This window comes from Aquarana catesbeiana, linkage group LG11, assembly GCF_042186555.1.
Source record: "Aquarana catesbeiana isolate 2022-GZ linkage group LG11, ASM4218655v1, whole genome shotgun sequence".
NCBI lineage: Eukaryota > Metazoa > Chordata > Amphibia > Anura > Ranidae > Aquarana > Aquarana catesbeiana.
The window spans coordinates 40,395,458-40,412,005 of NC_133334.1; the positions used below are offsets into that span (position 1 = coordinate 40,395,458).

The 16,548-nt window shown below is 45.7% G+C and overlaps 1 protein-coding gene across 4 annotated transcripts in view; it reads right to left on the bottom strand.

Annotated features, from left to right (window-relative positions):
- The window catches only part of TRIM44 (tripartite motif containing 44), a 165,684-nt gene that overhangs the window by 112,362 nt on the left and 36,774 nt on the right, over window positions 1-16,548 (bottom strand). For 3 of the 4 annotated variants that reach the window (XM_073604194.1, XM_073604193.1, XM_073604196.1), the window contains 2 exons: window positions 16,093-16,332; window positions 13,190-13,209 (listed from right to left, as the gene is read on the bottom strand). In XM_073604194.1, the coding sequence (XP_073460295.1) occupies window positions 13,190-13,209; window positions 16,093-16,332 (260 nt within the window). The remainder of the gene's footprint in view (window positions 1-13,189; window positions 13,210-16,092; window positions 16,333-16,548) is intronic. The other variant, XM_073604197.1, reaches the window with a different exon arrangement.

The following is a 16,548-nucleotide window of genomic DNA, read 5'->3' on the forward strand; positions in this document are numbered from 1 at the left end:
AGCTATTATAGCTGCAAAGGGTGGGCCAACTCAATATTGAACCCTATGGACTAAGTAAGACTGGGATACCATTAAAGTTCATGTGTGTGTAAAGGCAGGTGTCCCAATACTTTTGGTAATATAGCGTTCATACACACACTCAGGTCGATTTAGACAGGAGCTAATAAACCAATCAGCATGTCTTTGGAGGGTGAGAAGAAACACATGCAGACTCCATGTAGATATCGTCATTGTTCGGATTTGGAACCGAGGACCCCAGTGCTGCAAGGCAGCATTCTTTTATTTCTTTATGTGTACAGCCCTTTATAAATTGCTTTATTTAGGCTTGCAGATTTTTTTTTTTTTTAATGATAAACTTTCCTAAAACATTTAATCATTGTTTGGCACAAACTATTTGTTGTTAAAGAATGGTTGCTAACTACGAGATCAGGGCTGGCCGGAACCCTCCTCCGGATAAATAGAAGACGCACAGGCGACTCTCTGCGCGGAGGGCGGAGGGGTTCCTTCAATAAATGCAGATTGAGCGTTCCTTCCTGACAGGCTGCAGAATCGGGTCACATGTTCCTCTCACACATATGTCTAGTGACAGCGCCGGCTGCCTCATCCCTGTGGCCTTCTCTGTACTTGTGGTTATCAGAGCCATCCCCGGCTTGTGAGACTGAGACATGACATGTCAGATGATGCCGGGGCCACTCCACCATGTGCTTGTTCTAGATCTGTAATCACACATCAACATTCCTCTCACTCAGGCCGGCTAGTCAGCAAAAGGAGAATAAATAAAGCATATTGAAACCCAAGAACAAAACTGGAATATATTGCGGCATACCTGTAGGCCAGTGGTCTTCAAACTGCGGCCCTTCGCTTGCTTTATCCGGCCCTTGGAACCCTATTCCATCCACTGACACCAATGATGGGGCACAATTCCCCTCACTGACACCAACGGTGGGGTAGAATTCCCCTCACTGACACCAATGATGGGGCAGAATTCCCCTCACTGACACCAATGATGGGGCAGAATTCCCCTCACTGACACCAATGGTGGGGCAGAATTCCTCCCAATGATGATGGGGCCCAATGACACCAATAAAGGGGAACAATTCCTCCCAATGACACCAAAAATGGGGCCAAATGATACCAATGATAGGGCACAATTCCTTTCACTGGCACCAAGGATGGGACACAATTTCTCCCTGAGATACCAACAATGGGGAACAATTTCTCAAAATGACACCAATAATGGGGCCAAATGAAACCAATGATGGGGCAGAATTCCTCCCAATTACACTAACAATGGGGGAAAATTTCTCACAATCACGCCAACAATGGGGCCAAATGGCACCAATGATGGGTCACAATTCCTCTCACTAACACCAAGGATGGGGCACAATTTCTCCCAATGACACCAACAATGGGGCTAAATGACATCAATGATGGGGCACAATTCCTCCCAGTAATACCAACAATGGGGCCCAATGACACAAAAAAGAGGAACAATTCCGCCCAATGACACTAACAATAGGGCATAATTTCTCCTAATGATGCCAACAACAGCTCACAATTTCTCCCAATGACGCCAACAATGGGGCCAAATGACACCAATGATGGGGCACAATTCCTCTCACTAACACCAGGGATGGGGTACAATTTCTCCCAGTGATATCTAAATGGGGCACAATTTCTCCCAATGACACCAACAAAGGAGCCAAAAGACACCAATGATGGGGCACAATTTTTCTCACTGGCACCAAGGATGGTGCACAATTTCTCCCAGTGATATCTACTATGCGGCACAATTTCTCCCAATGACACCAACAAAGGAGCCAAATGACACTGATGATGGGGCACAATTTCTCCCACTGATACCAACGTTGAGGCACAGTTCCTCCCACTGATCCCGAAAGACGGGGCATCGTTTTTTTCCCACTGACATAGGGACCTATTTTACTCCCACTAGCCCCAGTCCGACAACCCTAAAGTCTGAAGGACAGGAAACTGGCTCTTTGTTTAGAAAGTTTGGAGAACCCTGCAGGCAGATGTTGGGCTGCAATTATATCCACCAACCTGAAGCTGGCTCTATGGAGTTTCCTCGTCTACATACCAGTCCTTAGATGCAGTGGCTGTGTCTGTTCTGCTTTACTCTATTATATTCTATTCCTAAATCTTCTATTCTATTCCTTTATTTTCTATTCTATTCTCTTCGTAAATTCAAATCGGATTCAAAAACTAATTGAATTTGAATTTCAGCCAAAATGTTGTTTCGTTACTTAGGATTAATTTAACCACTTGCTGACCATCCACCGTCATTATACGACGGCAGGTCGGCACATTCCTGCAAATCGCCGTAGGTGTACGTTGGCACCTTTAAAACGGATAGCAGGCAGGGGACCAGATGCAGGTGGCCGGCAGCCGCGATGTCCACCGGCCAACCGCTATCGTGGGAACTAGAGCCGAAATGGTGATCTGTCAATGTAAACAGACAGATCCCCGTTCTGACAGGGGAGGAGAGACAGATCTGCTGTTCCGAGTGATCAGGAACAGCGATCTTTCTCCTCTTCTAGTCAGTCCCATCGCCCCCACAGTTAGAAACACCTCCCAGGGAACACATTTAACCCCTTGATCGCCCCTTAGTGTTAACCCCTTCTCTGCCAGTGACATTTTCACAGTAATCAGTGCATTTTTATAGCACTGATCGCTGTATAAATGTCAATGGTCCCAAAAAAAAGTGTCAAAAGTGTCTGATCTGTCTGTCGCAATGTCGCAGTCCCACTAAATATCGCCGCCTATACTAGTAAAAAAAAAAAAAAAAAAAAATGCCATCAATGTATCCCCCATTTTGTAGAAAATATAAACTTTTGCGCAAATCATTCAATATACGCTTATTGCAAATTTTTTACCAAAAATATGTAGAAGAATACATATCGGCCTAAACTGATGAAGAAATTTATTTTTTTACAATTTTGGGAGATATTTACTATAGCAAAAAAATTGTTTTTTTCAAAATTGTCGCTCTTTTTTTGTTTATAGCGCAAAAAATATAAATCGCAGAGGTGATCAAATACCACCAAAAGAAAGCTCTATTTGTGGGAAAAGAAGAATGTCAATTTTGTTTGGGTGCAACGTTGCACACCCTCGCAATTGTCAGTTAACGTGATGCAGTGCCGTACCAAAAAAAAAATAGCCTGGTCATGAAAGGGGTTGTAAAGGTTTGTGTTCTTTCAACTTAATGCATCCTATGCATTAAGGTAAAAAAACACCTGGCAGTCACCGGCCCCCCAGCCCCCACGTTTTACTTACCTGAGCCCCTTTATCTCTTCGGCGGGGACGCGCTGTCTCTCTCTCCAAGGGGTCCCGGCTCTTGATTGGATAGATTGATAGCAGCTCAGCCATTGGCTCCCGCCAATCAAATCCAATGGCCCGGGGGAGGGGCTGTGTCCGGCATTCATGTCTGTGGACGCAAATGATGGACTTGGGAGTGCGCCTGTAAGTTAACACCCTTGGGAGAGCACTTCTCCTAGGGGGTGATCTGATGTGGGGAGGAGCAGCGGGAGCCGCCGGGGGACCCCAGAAGAGGATGTTCAGGGCCACTCTGTGCAAAACAAACTGCACAGCGGAGGCAAGCATGACATGACATGTTTTTTTTTTTTTTTTTTAAATAACAAACGATCCTTTACAACCGCTTTAAGGGGGAAAATCTTCTGGTCTGTAAGTGGTTAAAGAGGAAGTAACCTTCCCTCTAATGTTTGTACCTATAGGTAGTGTAAATATCTCCTAAACGTGCACCGTTTAGGAGATATTTACTGTATACTGCGCTGATGACATCATCGGCGCACGCGCTCTGAAGGAACGGCCGCCTGTGTCGTTTCTTCAGAGCCTTGTGCCGTGACCGGTGGCTCCGGGAGTGGCGTCACGCGGCTCCGGCCAGCCACACAGACTCTGTGGACCCGGAAAGGAAGACGGGTGAAGATGGATGTGGCCTCCACCGGGGTCGTTTGTAGGCAAGTTTCACATAATGTGCTAGTATGCAATGCATACTAGCACATTATGTCTTTTTTGTGAGGGTCACAAAAAAAAAAAAAAAAAGGGGAAGAGGCAGTGTTTCCTTCCTCTTTAAATTACTTATTATTTTACATTTGGAAATTCGGATACATCCGAATTTGCCATTAATGAAAAATTTGTCAGAATTTTAATTCGGAACAAAACGAACCGCACGTGTCTAGTTCTTACAATGAAAAATATCTAACAAAATTCTACCAGCTTTAGGTGTGTATTATGTGTCTAAATTATTCGGTTTGGTCAATGCCCATTTAAACTTTTTCTAAAAAGGAACGAACGTTCTCAACGGCCGCCATGAGAATTGTATTTTTTCGGAGTGTGTGGCCAGGAAGGGGTTAAGGCGTGCTGCTTCTGAATATAGCAAGGAGAGATTTGGTGTGGGATCACCATGTTAGGCTTTGTGTATTCTGCCTTGGCCAAGGCCCAGTTGCTGGACTACAAATATAGCCATGGATCCCGGTGTTAGAGACAAGAAGAGATCAGCCGCTCCTCGTTCTCCTTTCTGTCGCCTGAACGTGCAAAGAGCCACTTAGAGCCTGGAATTCCTCCATCTCTGTAAACATCGGCTTTTGGGATGCCGGATTTACTGCTAATAAGGAAAACCTGTCAGCAGACTTCAAATTAAAGAGCCGTCACAGCCGGCAAAACTCGATTAAAGGCTTCCTATACCCAATAAACACGTTGAAGGCTGAAATAGGCAGAAATAATTAAAGAACATATTCCGCCTAAAACTATCAAAGAGCACCGCAAGAGAAATATAGAAGGTCACTTCACACCGCAAGAGTTATTTTATAATGATTTGTTATTCGGGTTTAAAGGAGATGTGTATCCAAACACCAAAATCCTATTGGCTTAGCGGTTAGGGCTTCTGCCTTGCAGCACCGAGGTCCTCGGTTCAATGCCAAACCGGGCCAAAAAAAATTGGCCGTGTCCAGATATGCGGTCACATGATTTGCGCTATAAAAAAGTGACACCAAGCAACCGTTCACACCGGTGCGACTTGACATGCGATTTAACAGTTCCAAATTGCACAAGAAGTCGCACCCCATTACCAGCACTGAATGGACTCATGTCACAGCGATTATGAAGAAGGTTCCGGCACGACTTTTTACCGAATTCATTGCAACTTATATAGACTTCTGTTAAATGAAGTTGCAATGAAAATCGGCAGTGCAAATCGCACTGACGTACAGCTTTGAAACCGCACTGAAGCAGCGAAATTTCAAAGCCGCAACGGTGTGAACGGGGGCCTAAGGCTTACGCCCCGTACACACGGTCGGACTTTCCGACGGAAAATGTGCGATGGGAGCTCGTTGTCGGAAATTCTGACCGTGTGTAGGCTCCATCGGACTTTTTCCTTCGGAATTTCCGACACACAAAGTTTGAGAGCTGGCTGTAAAATTTTCCGACAACAAAATCCGTTTGGCGTCAATTCCGACGCACAAAGTGCCACGCATGCTCGGAATCAAGCAGAAAAGCCGCACTGGCGATAGAATTTCATTTTTCTCCGCTCGTCGTACGTGTTGTACGTCACCGCGTTCTTGACGTTCGGGAATTTCCGATCAACTTTGTGCGACCGTGTGTATGCAAGACAAGTTTGAGCCAACATCCGTCGGAAAAAAATCCGATGGATTTTGTTGTCGGAATGTTCGATCGTGTGTACAGGGCATGAGTCTACACTCGCTCCAAAAGCAGGCGTTTCATGGGTGTTTTTGAAGCTCCGCGAAAGCCTGTTAAAATTGTGTGCATTGCAGCGCCCAGTGTTGTTCACATGCTTGTGTAAGGCTGCATTCACACATAGGCGTTTTGAATCGTGGGCAGAATAGCCGCGATTCTGCCTGCGATTTCAAAAACTCCCAGGTGTGAATGACAAATCGCACATTTCAGTTGCCATTCGTTTGAATAGCACCTAAAAACGCGGTGAGGTTCTGGTGCGATAAAATACTCCGCAATTGTGGTAAACCGCATCGCTTGAAACTTGTCGCCCCAAACAAGTTCAGGAGCTTCTTTTGGGCGACATGCTTCAAGCGATGTGGTTTGCCACGATTTATCCCGTGGCAGAACTGCACCGCGTTTTTAGGTGCCATTTAAAACGAATGGCATCTGAAATGTGCTTTGTGCGATTTGCTATTCACACCTGGGCTTTTTAACCACTTAAGGACGGGAAGGATTTTCCCCCTTAATGACCAGGCCATTGCGAAAGAGCACTGCGTGGCTTTAACTGACAATTGTGCGGTCGTGCGATGCTGTACCCAAACAAAATTTATGTCCTTTTTTTTTCCCCCCACAAATAGAGATTTCTTTTGGTGGTATTTGATCACCTCTGCGGTTTTTATTTTTTGCGCTATAAACAAAAAAAGCGACAATTTTGAAAAAAAAAAACAATATTTTTTTAACTTTTTGCTATAATACATAACCAAAAAAAAAAAATTTTTTTCTTCATCAGTTTAGGCCAATATGTATTTTTCTATATATTTTTGTTAAAAAAAAAATAAATAAATTTTTTAAGCGGGACTACAACATTGCGGCGGACAGATCGGACACTTTTGACACTTTTTTGGGACCAGTGACATTTATACAGCGATCAGAGCTAAAAATAACACTGATTACTGTAGAAATTTCACTGGCAGGGAAGGGGTTAACACTAGGGGGCGATCAAGGGGTTAACAGCGATCGCTGTTCCTGATCACTAGGAACAGACGATCAAACTGTACTCCCCTGTCTGTTGACATTGACAGATCCCCGTTCTGGCTCTCTGAGGAACGATCGCGGGTGACTAGCGGACACCGCCGGCCACCTGCATCGGCTCCAGAGCCATGCTGTGGGAGCGCGCGCCCCCTATAACTCTTAAAACAGCCGCCCTACAGCTACGGCGATTCGCGCAGGGGGAGCCTACCTGCTGCCGTCAAACGACAGCGGCTGGTCAGCGAGTATATAAAAAAAGAGCCAGAATCGCAGCTGTTCTGCCCGCAATTCAAAACACCAATGTGTAAATGCAGCCTTAGTGTCGCCTTGCGCTGCGTTGTGTCCAAACTGACCGGATGTGTCATTTGCCAGGCTTTGCTGTCGTTGACATCAATGTAAATGCGCTGCAAAACACTTCACAAACACCCCTATGGTGTTTACAGCGCATTTGAGATGCGTTCTGAAAGCGTTACTAGCTGAGAGGAGAATACAAAATCCATACAATTAAAAAAAAACAACACAGAGGGGGTACCTCTGCATAAAAAAATGCACGGAAAAACACACTGTTAATGCATCTTAATGCATTAGGTGCATTAATGGGCGCCAGTGGCGGCTGGTGCTCAAAATTTTTTTTGGGGGGGGGGGGGGGGGGCTTGCAAACAAACTGAAAAATTCTGAAAAAAAACCCATCAATTGCAGCCTCACTGTACAATCAATCGCAGCCACTGTACCCATTAATTGCCACCACTGTGCGCATCAAACGCAGCCACTGTGCCTATCAATTGCTGCCACTGTGCCATCAAACGCAGCCACTGTGCCCATCAAACACAGCCACTGAGTGAAACGCAGCCACTGTGCCCATCAATTGCCGCCACTGTGCCATCAAACGCAGCCACTGTGCCAAACGCAACCACTGTACCCATCAAACGCAGCCACTGTGCCCATCAAATGCAGCCACTGTGCCCATCAAATGCAGCCACTGTGCCCATCAAATGCAGCCACTGTGCCCAAACGCAGCCACTGTGCCCATCAAACGCAGCCACTGTGCCCATCAATTGCCGCCACTGTGCCATCAAACGCAACCACTGTGCCAAACGCAACCACTGTGCCATCAAACGCAGCCGCTGTACCCATCAAACGCAGCCGCTGTGCCCATCAAACGCAGCCACTGTGCCATCAAACGCAGCCACTGTGCCCCATCAATTGCTCCCACTGTGCCCTGGCTCGGTGGGACAGCTCCTCGATGTCTTCTCCTGTCCTCTCTTCCCATCCTCTGCTATGATTGGACGCCTGATAGGCATCCAATCACAGTGCCTGTTTCAGCCAATCAGGTGACGGGTAACAGATCCGAGCACCTGATTGGCGGAGAGGTGGTTTAGTGTTAGGAAAGCGAGTGACCTGTGAGCGTCACAGGTTACCTTTTTTGACGCCTATTAGAGCCTATGGCTCTAATCAGGTGCTTCAAAAACACCCCCGCCGCTGCAATTCAGGCGCCCGAAAAGGGGCCGGGCACCTGAATAGGGGGTGGCAGTGGCGGCCATAGATAGATTCATTATGGACGCACCGCCACCGATGGGCGCTCACATTTCTTTGCACGTCTAAGGCCTGGTTCACACCTATGCAGGTTGAAGTTTGCGTATTGCAGGTGCATTTTTCCAATTTTTAATACATGTTTTTGATCCATTGAAGTCTATGGAACCAGAAACCAGAAAAAAAGTCCCTGGCCCTTTCCATAAAACGCACAGATGTGAACATCACCTCTAGGAAACCATGATAAATGGACTGTGCTGTGCTTCTGCAAAACAGAAAAAACCCTAAAAAAATGCCTAGGTGTGCTCTGAGCAGCCGATTTTAATCCGGCTCATTCATCTACAGAGAGCGGATGTTTCACGGCAGGGAATCCAGCTTACAAAGGGTTAAGACGCGGCCAGGCCAGATTACAGCTGGTTAGGTTTGTGATTGGGTGACTACAGCTGGGGCGTGGCCTCCCGGGGTATTTAGGTCATCACAGGGCTCTTCCTTTGGTGATAGAAGAGTGAGCGCTCGCCCTCCCTGGTCTTCTCTATGACAATGTGTTATGTTGTTGTGCTTCCTTCACGTTCCATCGAACTGACCTTCCGTACGAGTTTCCTCCCTGGAGGTTTTTATGTGAACTCCCTACAAAGCCACAACTCCGAGGAGGAGAATAGAGAGAACAAAGTGATCAGAATTTTCCAGATTTGTAGGGCGTTCACGTGGAATTTCCAAAACTTGTACAATAATGTGTGAAGGCAGACAGTGTGTTGGAGGATCCAAGCTTTGTGGATCTGGTCAGGGTCACCTACCTGCCCAGCAGATCCCAATAATGGTCTGATGCATTGACAAGGCCCTATAACTGGGATCGGGAAATCTGCAGAGTTGTCTGTTTAATTTTTTTTTTTTTTTTTTTGCAATTAGAGCCATAGGTGACCCCCACGTTACTCTCCCCCCGGTGTCTGCAATATTTCTACCTATATATAACCTGACCTTAAAGTGTTACTAAACCCAGGACCCTGCATTCACTATAAGCTTCTCCCGCCTCATTTCCTGGCTGGAGGATGTCCAGCATTATCTAGCTCTTTTCATCCCCAGCCTGACTGTCCCCGGCCCCACCCCTTTCATTTATTGGATTTCAGTTCTTTCAATCATGAAGGCTCAGCATTACATAGGGTGTGACATAGGGTCAGGGCCACTGATAAGGCATTACAACCAGTCCTATTGTTTTGGGCCCTGGCCCCATCAGCTAAACTGTTCATTTCTGCCTAAATGAATGAATGGATTTTACTAGACCACACCCCCACTCCTAACTGCTTACCATGGCTTCAATGACATTTCCCTAGGTCCCCATTAGCAGCATCAGCCCATAGGTACAGGCAGGCATGCCAATTGCCTTCCACCTGCGTTCCAAAAGAGAAAGCGGAAGTGACGTGTCACGCACCAACGAACCAACGCGTTTCACCAGCAACTTCTGACATCATCAGGGGTCATGTTTGGAGGGGGCCCCATCAGGAGGAGTTACATAGGGTCAGGGCCACTGATAAGGCATTACAACCAGTCCTGTTGTATTGGGCCCAATCCCCATCAGCTAAGCTGTTCGTTTCTGCCTAAATGAATGAATGGATTTTACTAGACCACACCCCCACTCCTAACTGCTTACCATGGCTTCAATGACATTTCCCTAGGTCCCCATTAGCAGTGCAGCCGCTCCATTAGGGGCACAGGGGCGCCGCCCCCTAATCTCCATGCGGCCCTAATCTCCATACAGGGCTCCAGACGCATGGATTTCAATGGGGGGGTAGTTTTTTTTTTTTTTTTTTAGAAGCATAGGATTAGAGCCTCAGGCTCCAATTGGCTTTGAAAAGGGTGGGCTCTGCACCCCGAGCCCACCCACTTGTGTGACATTAACGAATTAATATTCGCTATAGTTTTCCTGCTTCTCCTCCTGACCAGTAAGGAACTGACCCGATTGGCTGGAAGGAAAAGCGACTGGTCTCTTCCAGTATGTCCTCTGCTCTGGTGACTGGTTGGGCTCGGTGTCCCACCCATCACCTACCCCGAGCCGGCTTCTTCTATGTGGGCACTGGGGACCCCGTGCTTCTTCTGCGGGAGGGATCCTCTGGAGCTGGGAGCCCGGGGACCAGCCTGATACGGGCACTGCAAATACTTTCCTACCCGTCCCTTCCTCTGGGGAACCGAGCCCAGCAATGTCCCCATCCCCCAGCAACCGGACGGACACTGAGGCTGCACCGACAGCCCGTGGAGCAGGAGAACGACGACCCCACCGTCTACCCCAAGCTACTGTATCTTCTATACCGGTGTGTACTGGGAGGGACTGGGATCATACCCCACCATAGGCTCTACTGTGGGTGAGCGACGAGGTGGGGAGTTGTTTGCGCCCCCCCCCCCCCCCAAAAAAATGGTGCACCAGCTGCCATTGCCTATTAGGTTAACAGAGGGGCCCAGAAGGTAGGAGCAGAGGAGGGACTTTTTCTTCATTTTTGGTGGTGTAGGTGAATAAAGTCAGCGCTGCTTTTCCGCTGCACCCTTGGGGGTGAGTGGGGTGTAGGCATGTTTGGATGGGGAAAAAAATAGGAAAATTCCAAAGACCGTGCACCCTCATACCTCCCAACCTTTTGAGATGGGAATGAGGGAAACCTAACCGCAAAAGTATGCAGCCATAGGACACACCCCTTGCCACGCCCCCTTAAAGGAGAATTGTACAAAAAAGTGCTTTTTTTTACCACTACTATTCCTTTATATTGGCTTTTGAAATCTACAAATTCAGCAATTTAGAAATCAGATAAAAGATTTAGCGCTGGAAAACACTTTTTGATAGATAAAAAGTGCATTTTATATACATCCATATAGATCAGACCAAAATGAGGGACAAATGAGGAGGAATGAGGGACAGAGGGACATTGCTCCAAATCAGGGACAGTTGGGAGCTATGCACCCTGGACAAATAGCAAAATACAAATACTAATAATATTATACTATAATATAACATAAAAAGCAACCAAAGTCTAGTAAGTAAAATAAGAAATATACAAATTTCCATACCGCGCTCTTAAGAACACATACCATATATAAAAATTGTAATAATAAAGTCCATAAACCACCACCAGGTATCTCCAATCGAGTGATGTGAAAATGTTCCTTATGATGTGAAGAATAGATAAAGTGCCGTCTTCCACCGGTTAACGAGCAAACATCCTACTCACCAAATGAATACAACACCCATTAAAAGGTAGTCAAATAAGCCTGAATATCACAAAGCTGAATCCTCCAATGGAACGGCCCCAATCAGTGGATCAGCCAATGAAATAATGGTTCATAAATCAAAGAGAGAACTCCTCATGGTGTAGCGTGTAACTATTTATTTTCCATAAAAACATATACACTTACAGTTAGGTAAACCTCGAACAGCTCATAGACACAGGCAGGCATGCCAATCGCCTTCCACCTGCGTTCCAAAAGAGAAAGCGGAAGTGATGTGTCACGACCCGACATGTTTCGTCAGCAACGTCTGAGGTCATCAGGGGTCATGTTTGGAGGGGGCCCCGTCAGGAGTACTGTATGGGGCTCCATGATTTCTAACAGCCGCCCTGCATAGAGTGGTTTGCATGCAAATACACCATGCCTAGGAATGCCCACTCCTCCAGACCGATATCCAAACATGAGAATAGAGGGGAGAGTTCTGTATTTCAGAATTCTACTGCATGTGTATTTCTCAATTTTGCTCAGACATTCCACTTTTCTTCCCTGCAGGTGCATAATCCTGGTATAAAGTGGATGAATACAAATAAAACCCACCGCTCTTCTATACTGCACAGCACACATTACAAGCCACATAACCATATAGTTTTATAGAACATTCTTTAAACCTTGTGATAGTGACAGGCCGCTGATTAAAGGTGGATGTACTGGAAGGGGGTATATTGTATTTATACATGGCTGGGTCTGGATTCCGTCACACTGACAGCTTACACAGCCTGCTAATAGCTCTAACACAAACACAAGTGCTCCTAATAAGGGGCTTATAAAATAATGACTAGGCAGCCTGCATGGAGTTTATATTTGGAATACTTTAATAAGGCGAAACAAGGAACAATGATGATGTGCAAAGCGCAGTGACAGAAAGAAAAAAAAAAAAAAAAGAAGGGAGAAAAATAAAGTTGAATAACTTAAAGCAAAAAACTGAAATATACAGTGTATTCCAATGGCGGCCACTCCATTAGGGGCACAGCGGCGCCGCCCAAAATCTACATGCAGGGTGCAGGATTTCAATGGGGTTTTTTTTTTTTTTTTGAAGCACATGACTAAAGCCCAAGGCTCTAATTGGCTTCAAAAAAAGGGTAGGCTTGGGGCGCAGAGCACTGCACCCTGAGCCCACCCAGTTGTGTGACATTAGCGAAAAAAAATATTCGCTAATGTCTTCCTGCTTCTCCACCCGGCCAATCAGGAAGCGGGTCATGAGTCCTAAGACTCCCTGGCCAATCGGGTCTCAGGACCCACTTCTTTTTTCAGCCCAGGAGGAGAAGCAACGTCTGTCGGGCGGGAGGAGAGTGAGGGGTGGCGGTTGTGCGAGTGAGGGGGGGCAGGTTTGGTTGCCGCCCCCCCACAAAATATTGAGCACCAGCCGCCACTGATGCTGGGTTTTCCACTAAGAAAAAGCCCAGCACTATCTCTTCCCTGTTGACTCCTCCTGCAGTCTAAAAATGAAGACTGACATTCAGGTCAATTTATAAACACATGCAATGAAGGCTATTTATAGCATAGTAATAAGTCAGCAGGCTAATTAGATGTCCTCCACTTACAGGGGAAATCTGAAAGACTCGCAAAAAAAAAAAAAAACACAACTACTTTTGGGTGGAGCAACCCTTTAAATGCTTCCGTTATATAAAGCAAGTCTACAGAGATTGTACAGACTTACCCTGAGTCTTCATCTGGGTTCTAGAGAGAAGAGAAAAAAAGAATTCACTTTAGAAAGCAAATTATTGTCTGATAATAAAAGTGCACCTGGCACACACACACACACATTTATACATACATACACATATATATATATATATATATATATATATATATATATATTTTACTATTATTTATATGTATATATATTTTTATTATTATTTATATGTATATATATTTTTATTATTATTTATATGTATATATATATTTTTTATTATTATTATCATTATTATTATATTTTTTTTTTTATTATTAATTATTAGTCATTTTCCAAGTGCAAATTTTAATGTTGGCCCTCATACAAAAATCCTTGATGAGCTGATTAAAGTAAGGCACCCCCCCCAATCACTGACATTCTTCCACCCCCCCCCCTCCTCCATTCTATCATTGTGTCGGGATGACAGGTCCACTTTAAAGAAAGCAGAACATAGAAATAAAGATACATAATAGAGCATAAGAACAGAAATCACCAACACAGATTATTTTTCAAGGCAGCCATTCAGGGAGTTCCTGGAAAAACAAAACAAGACACATGCCCATAGATTGACACCCTTTCATGCCTAAGCCTTTTTCTGACATTTGTTGCTTACAAGTTAAAATCAGTATTTTTTGCTAGAAAATGACTTATAACCCCCAAACATTATATATATATTTTTTAGCAGAGACCCTAAAGAATAAAATGGCGATCGTTTCAATATTTTATGTCACACAGTATTTGCACAGCAGTCTTTCAAACGCAATTTGTTTGGAAAAAAAGACTTTCAGGAATTAAAAAAGAAAAAAAAAAAAACAGTAAAATTATATATTCATTAAATAATTCCTTCTGCATTTAAATATTACTGGTTTTAGTAATACCTTAAAGAAGTTGTAAATGCCTTCTATGCATGAAGATAAAAAGCCTTCTGTGTGCAGCAGCCCCCCCTAATACCTACCTGAGCCCCATACCTATCCAGCGATGCTGTAGGATTGTCTCGGCTGCCTGGGACTCCCCTCCTGATTGGTGGAGACAGCAGTGCAGTGCCATCAGCTCCCGCCGCTGTCAAAGTCAGTCAGCCAATAAGGAGATAAAAGGAGGTGGGGCCGGGCCGCAGCTCCGTGTCTGAATGGATACACAAAGCTGCAGCTTGGCTCGGGTGCCCCCATAGCAAGCTGCTTCCTGTGGGGGCACTCGTCAGGAGGGAGGGGCCAGGAGCTCTGAAGAGGGAGCAGAGAAGAGGAGGATCTGGGCTGCTCTGTGCAAAACCAACTGCATAGAGGAGGCAAGTTTAACATATTTTGTTAAAAATAATAAACAAGACTTTACAATCACTTTAAGTAATAACTAGCTCTGAAAGTAGAAGTCTAGGAAAAATTATGACAAGCACCTATTAAAGTGTACATATACTGTACAATTTATTGAAAAATTAGTTTTGCTAACAGGGGGGTGGAGCTGGAAAGCAGAACGTTCAGGGTCTGGAGGAGGACCAGAGAAGGCCTGGAGTCAGCTGCTGGAGTATGTTGAATGCGAAGACCAGGGGGGCAGAGATGAAGGGGGGTGCTGCGTCTGCACAGAGAAGCACAGGATCTTGTGGAGGAGCTCTGTCCTCCTCTCTGCTACCAACTGCTCTCTCCGTGGCTGCACAGAGAAGCGAAGGATCTAGTGGAGGCTGGTGGTGTTTTTTATGGGTGGGGCGGCAGACAGCCCCCCCTCGGGCCGCCGGTGAATTGGCACTATCCCCCCCCCCCCCCCGCGGCAATAACACAGCTCTCCCCCCCCACCACCATCCGCTGTCCTTACCTTGGATGCAGGTTAGGGGAAAGCTGCTCCGGTGATCGTGTCCTCTCCTGGAGCAGCTTCCGCGGTGTCTCCTCTCTCCTCCTCCCAACGCTAGGCTTTCAATATCCTGACGTTTTGGCCAATTAGGAAACAGGTTTATACCCACTTACCGATTTTCCTGGAGGTGGATCAGTGTTGCAACAGCGAATTTTCATTTGCTGTTGCAACACACCTGGGTGGGCTCCAGACGCAATGCTCTGCGTCCCGAGTCCACCCTATTTTGAAGCCTATTAGAGCCTATGGCTCCAATCAGGTTCTTCAAAAAAAAAAAAAAACCTGGCCGCTCCAATTCATATGTCCGGTGACCCGAAAGGGGCCGGACACATGAAAAGGGGGATTCGTGCATTTATGCTATGCATGAATCTATCCACTGCATATAGGGGGTGGAGAGGAGGGGGGGCGGTGCCCGGGTACCCCTAATGGACGGGCCGCCCCTGCCTGAGACACCTTTTGGGCACTCCAAAGATATAGTAATCTGGTGCATATGGTGCCCCCTCACCCTCCTGTCAGGCCCTGTTCGGGGCCACATTCCTGGGTTTCAGGTGGACTGAAACCTGACACACGATTCAAAACCCGGACTGTCCCGGTGAATCTCGGACAGGTGGCAACCTTAGGCGAGGGCCATATGAAATAGCTTGGTGGGCCAAATTCGGCCCTTGTGTTTGATACATGTGATATAGAGGGATTTACTTTGTTCATATATTTAATGTCTGAGGTTTACAATCACTTTAAGCAATAGGTGATAGAATGAGACATGTGAATACCTTCTAAGAAGGCTTTACTGTGCTCCGTACTGATTCAGTTGGAGGACATTTTTGAATTTTTAGGCCCTTCGCACCATATCCTGTATGGTTATACATCTCGTTTTTGTTATTCTGTAACCTGCGTCCAACTGTTAGCGGCATGATAAGCCTACAAGCAGATTTTTTTTTGTGTATTTTTTTTTTTTTAAATGACATTGAGATAATGTATTACGTCACCAGCATGCAGGAAGACACACCGAGACATGGCAGTACATCACCCAAGAGAGCGGGGGGCACACAGATTACCTCCGGTTTCTGCATTACCAGTTGATCAAAGCTGTTGAGCTGCCGTGTGATCTCCGCCATTTCCGTCATTAATTTGCCCATGTGGACATTGAGCTCGGCGAGGACTTCGGTAACGTGGGCCGAGGCCACGGCCTCCTGGAGGTCCACGAAGTGCAGAGCCTTCTTCTCCTCCTCGTGTACCAGCTGCTTCATGTGTTCAAACTCCTTCTGGATGAAGCTCTTCAGGTTGCTGCGCGTTATCTAGAAGACATGAGAATAACGACAGTTATAACACACTGTATTATTATTATTATTATTATTATTATTATACGGGATTTATATAGTGGCAACAGCGCTTTACACTACAGTTACATTTCAATACAATACAAATGGGGTTAAAGCAGAACTTCACTCTCTCAATCAACATTATTTTTAATGTTAATGTGTTTCCCGTCCAAACTGTTTGCACTAGGTATA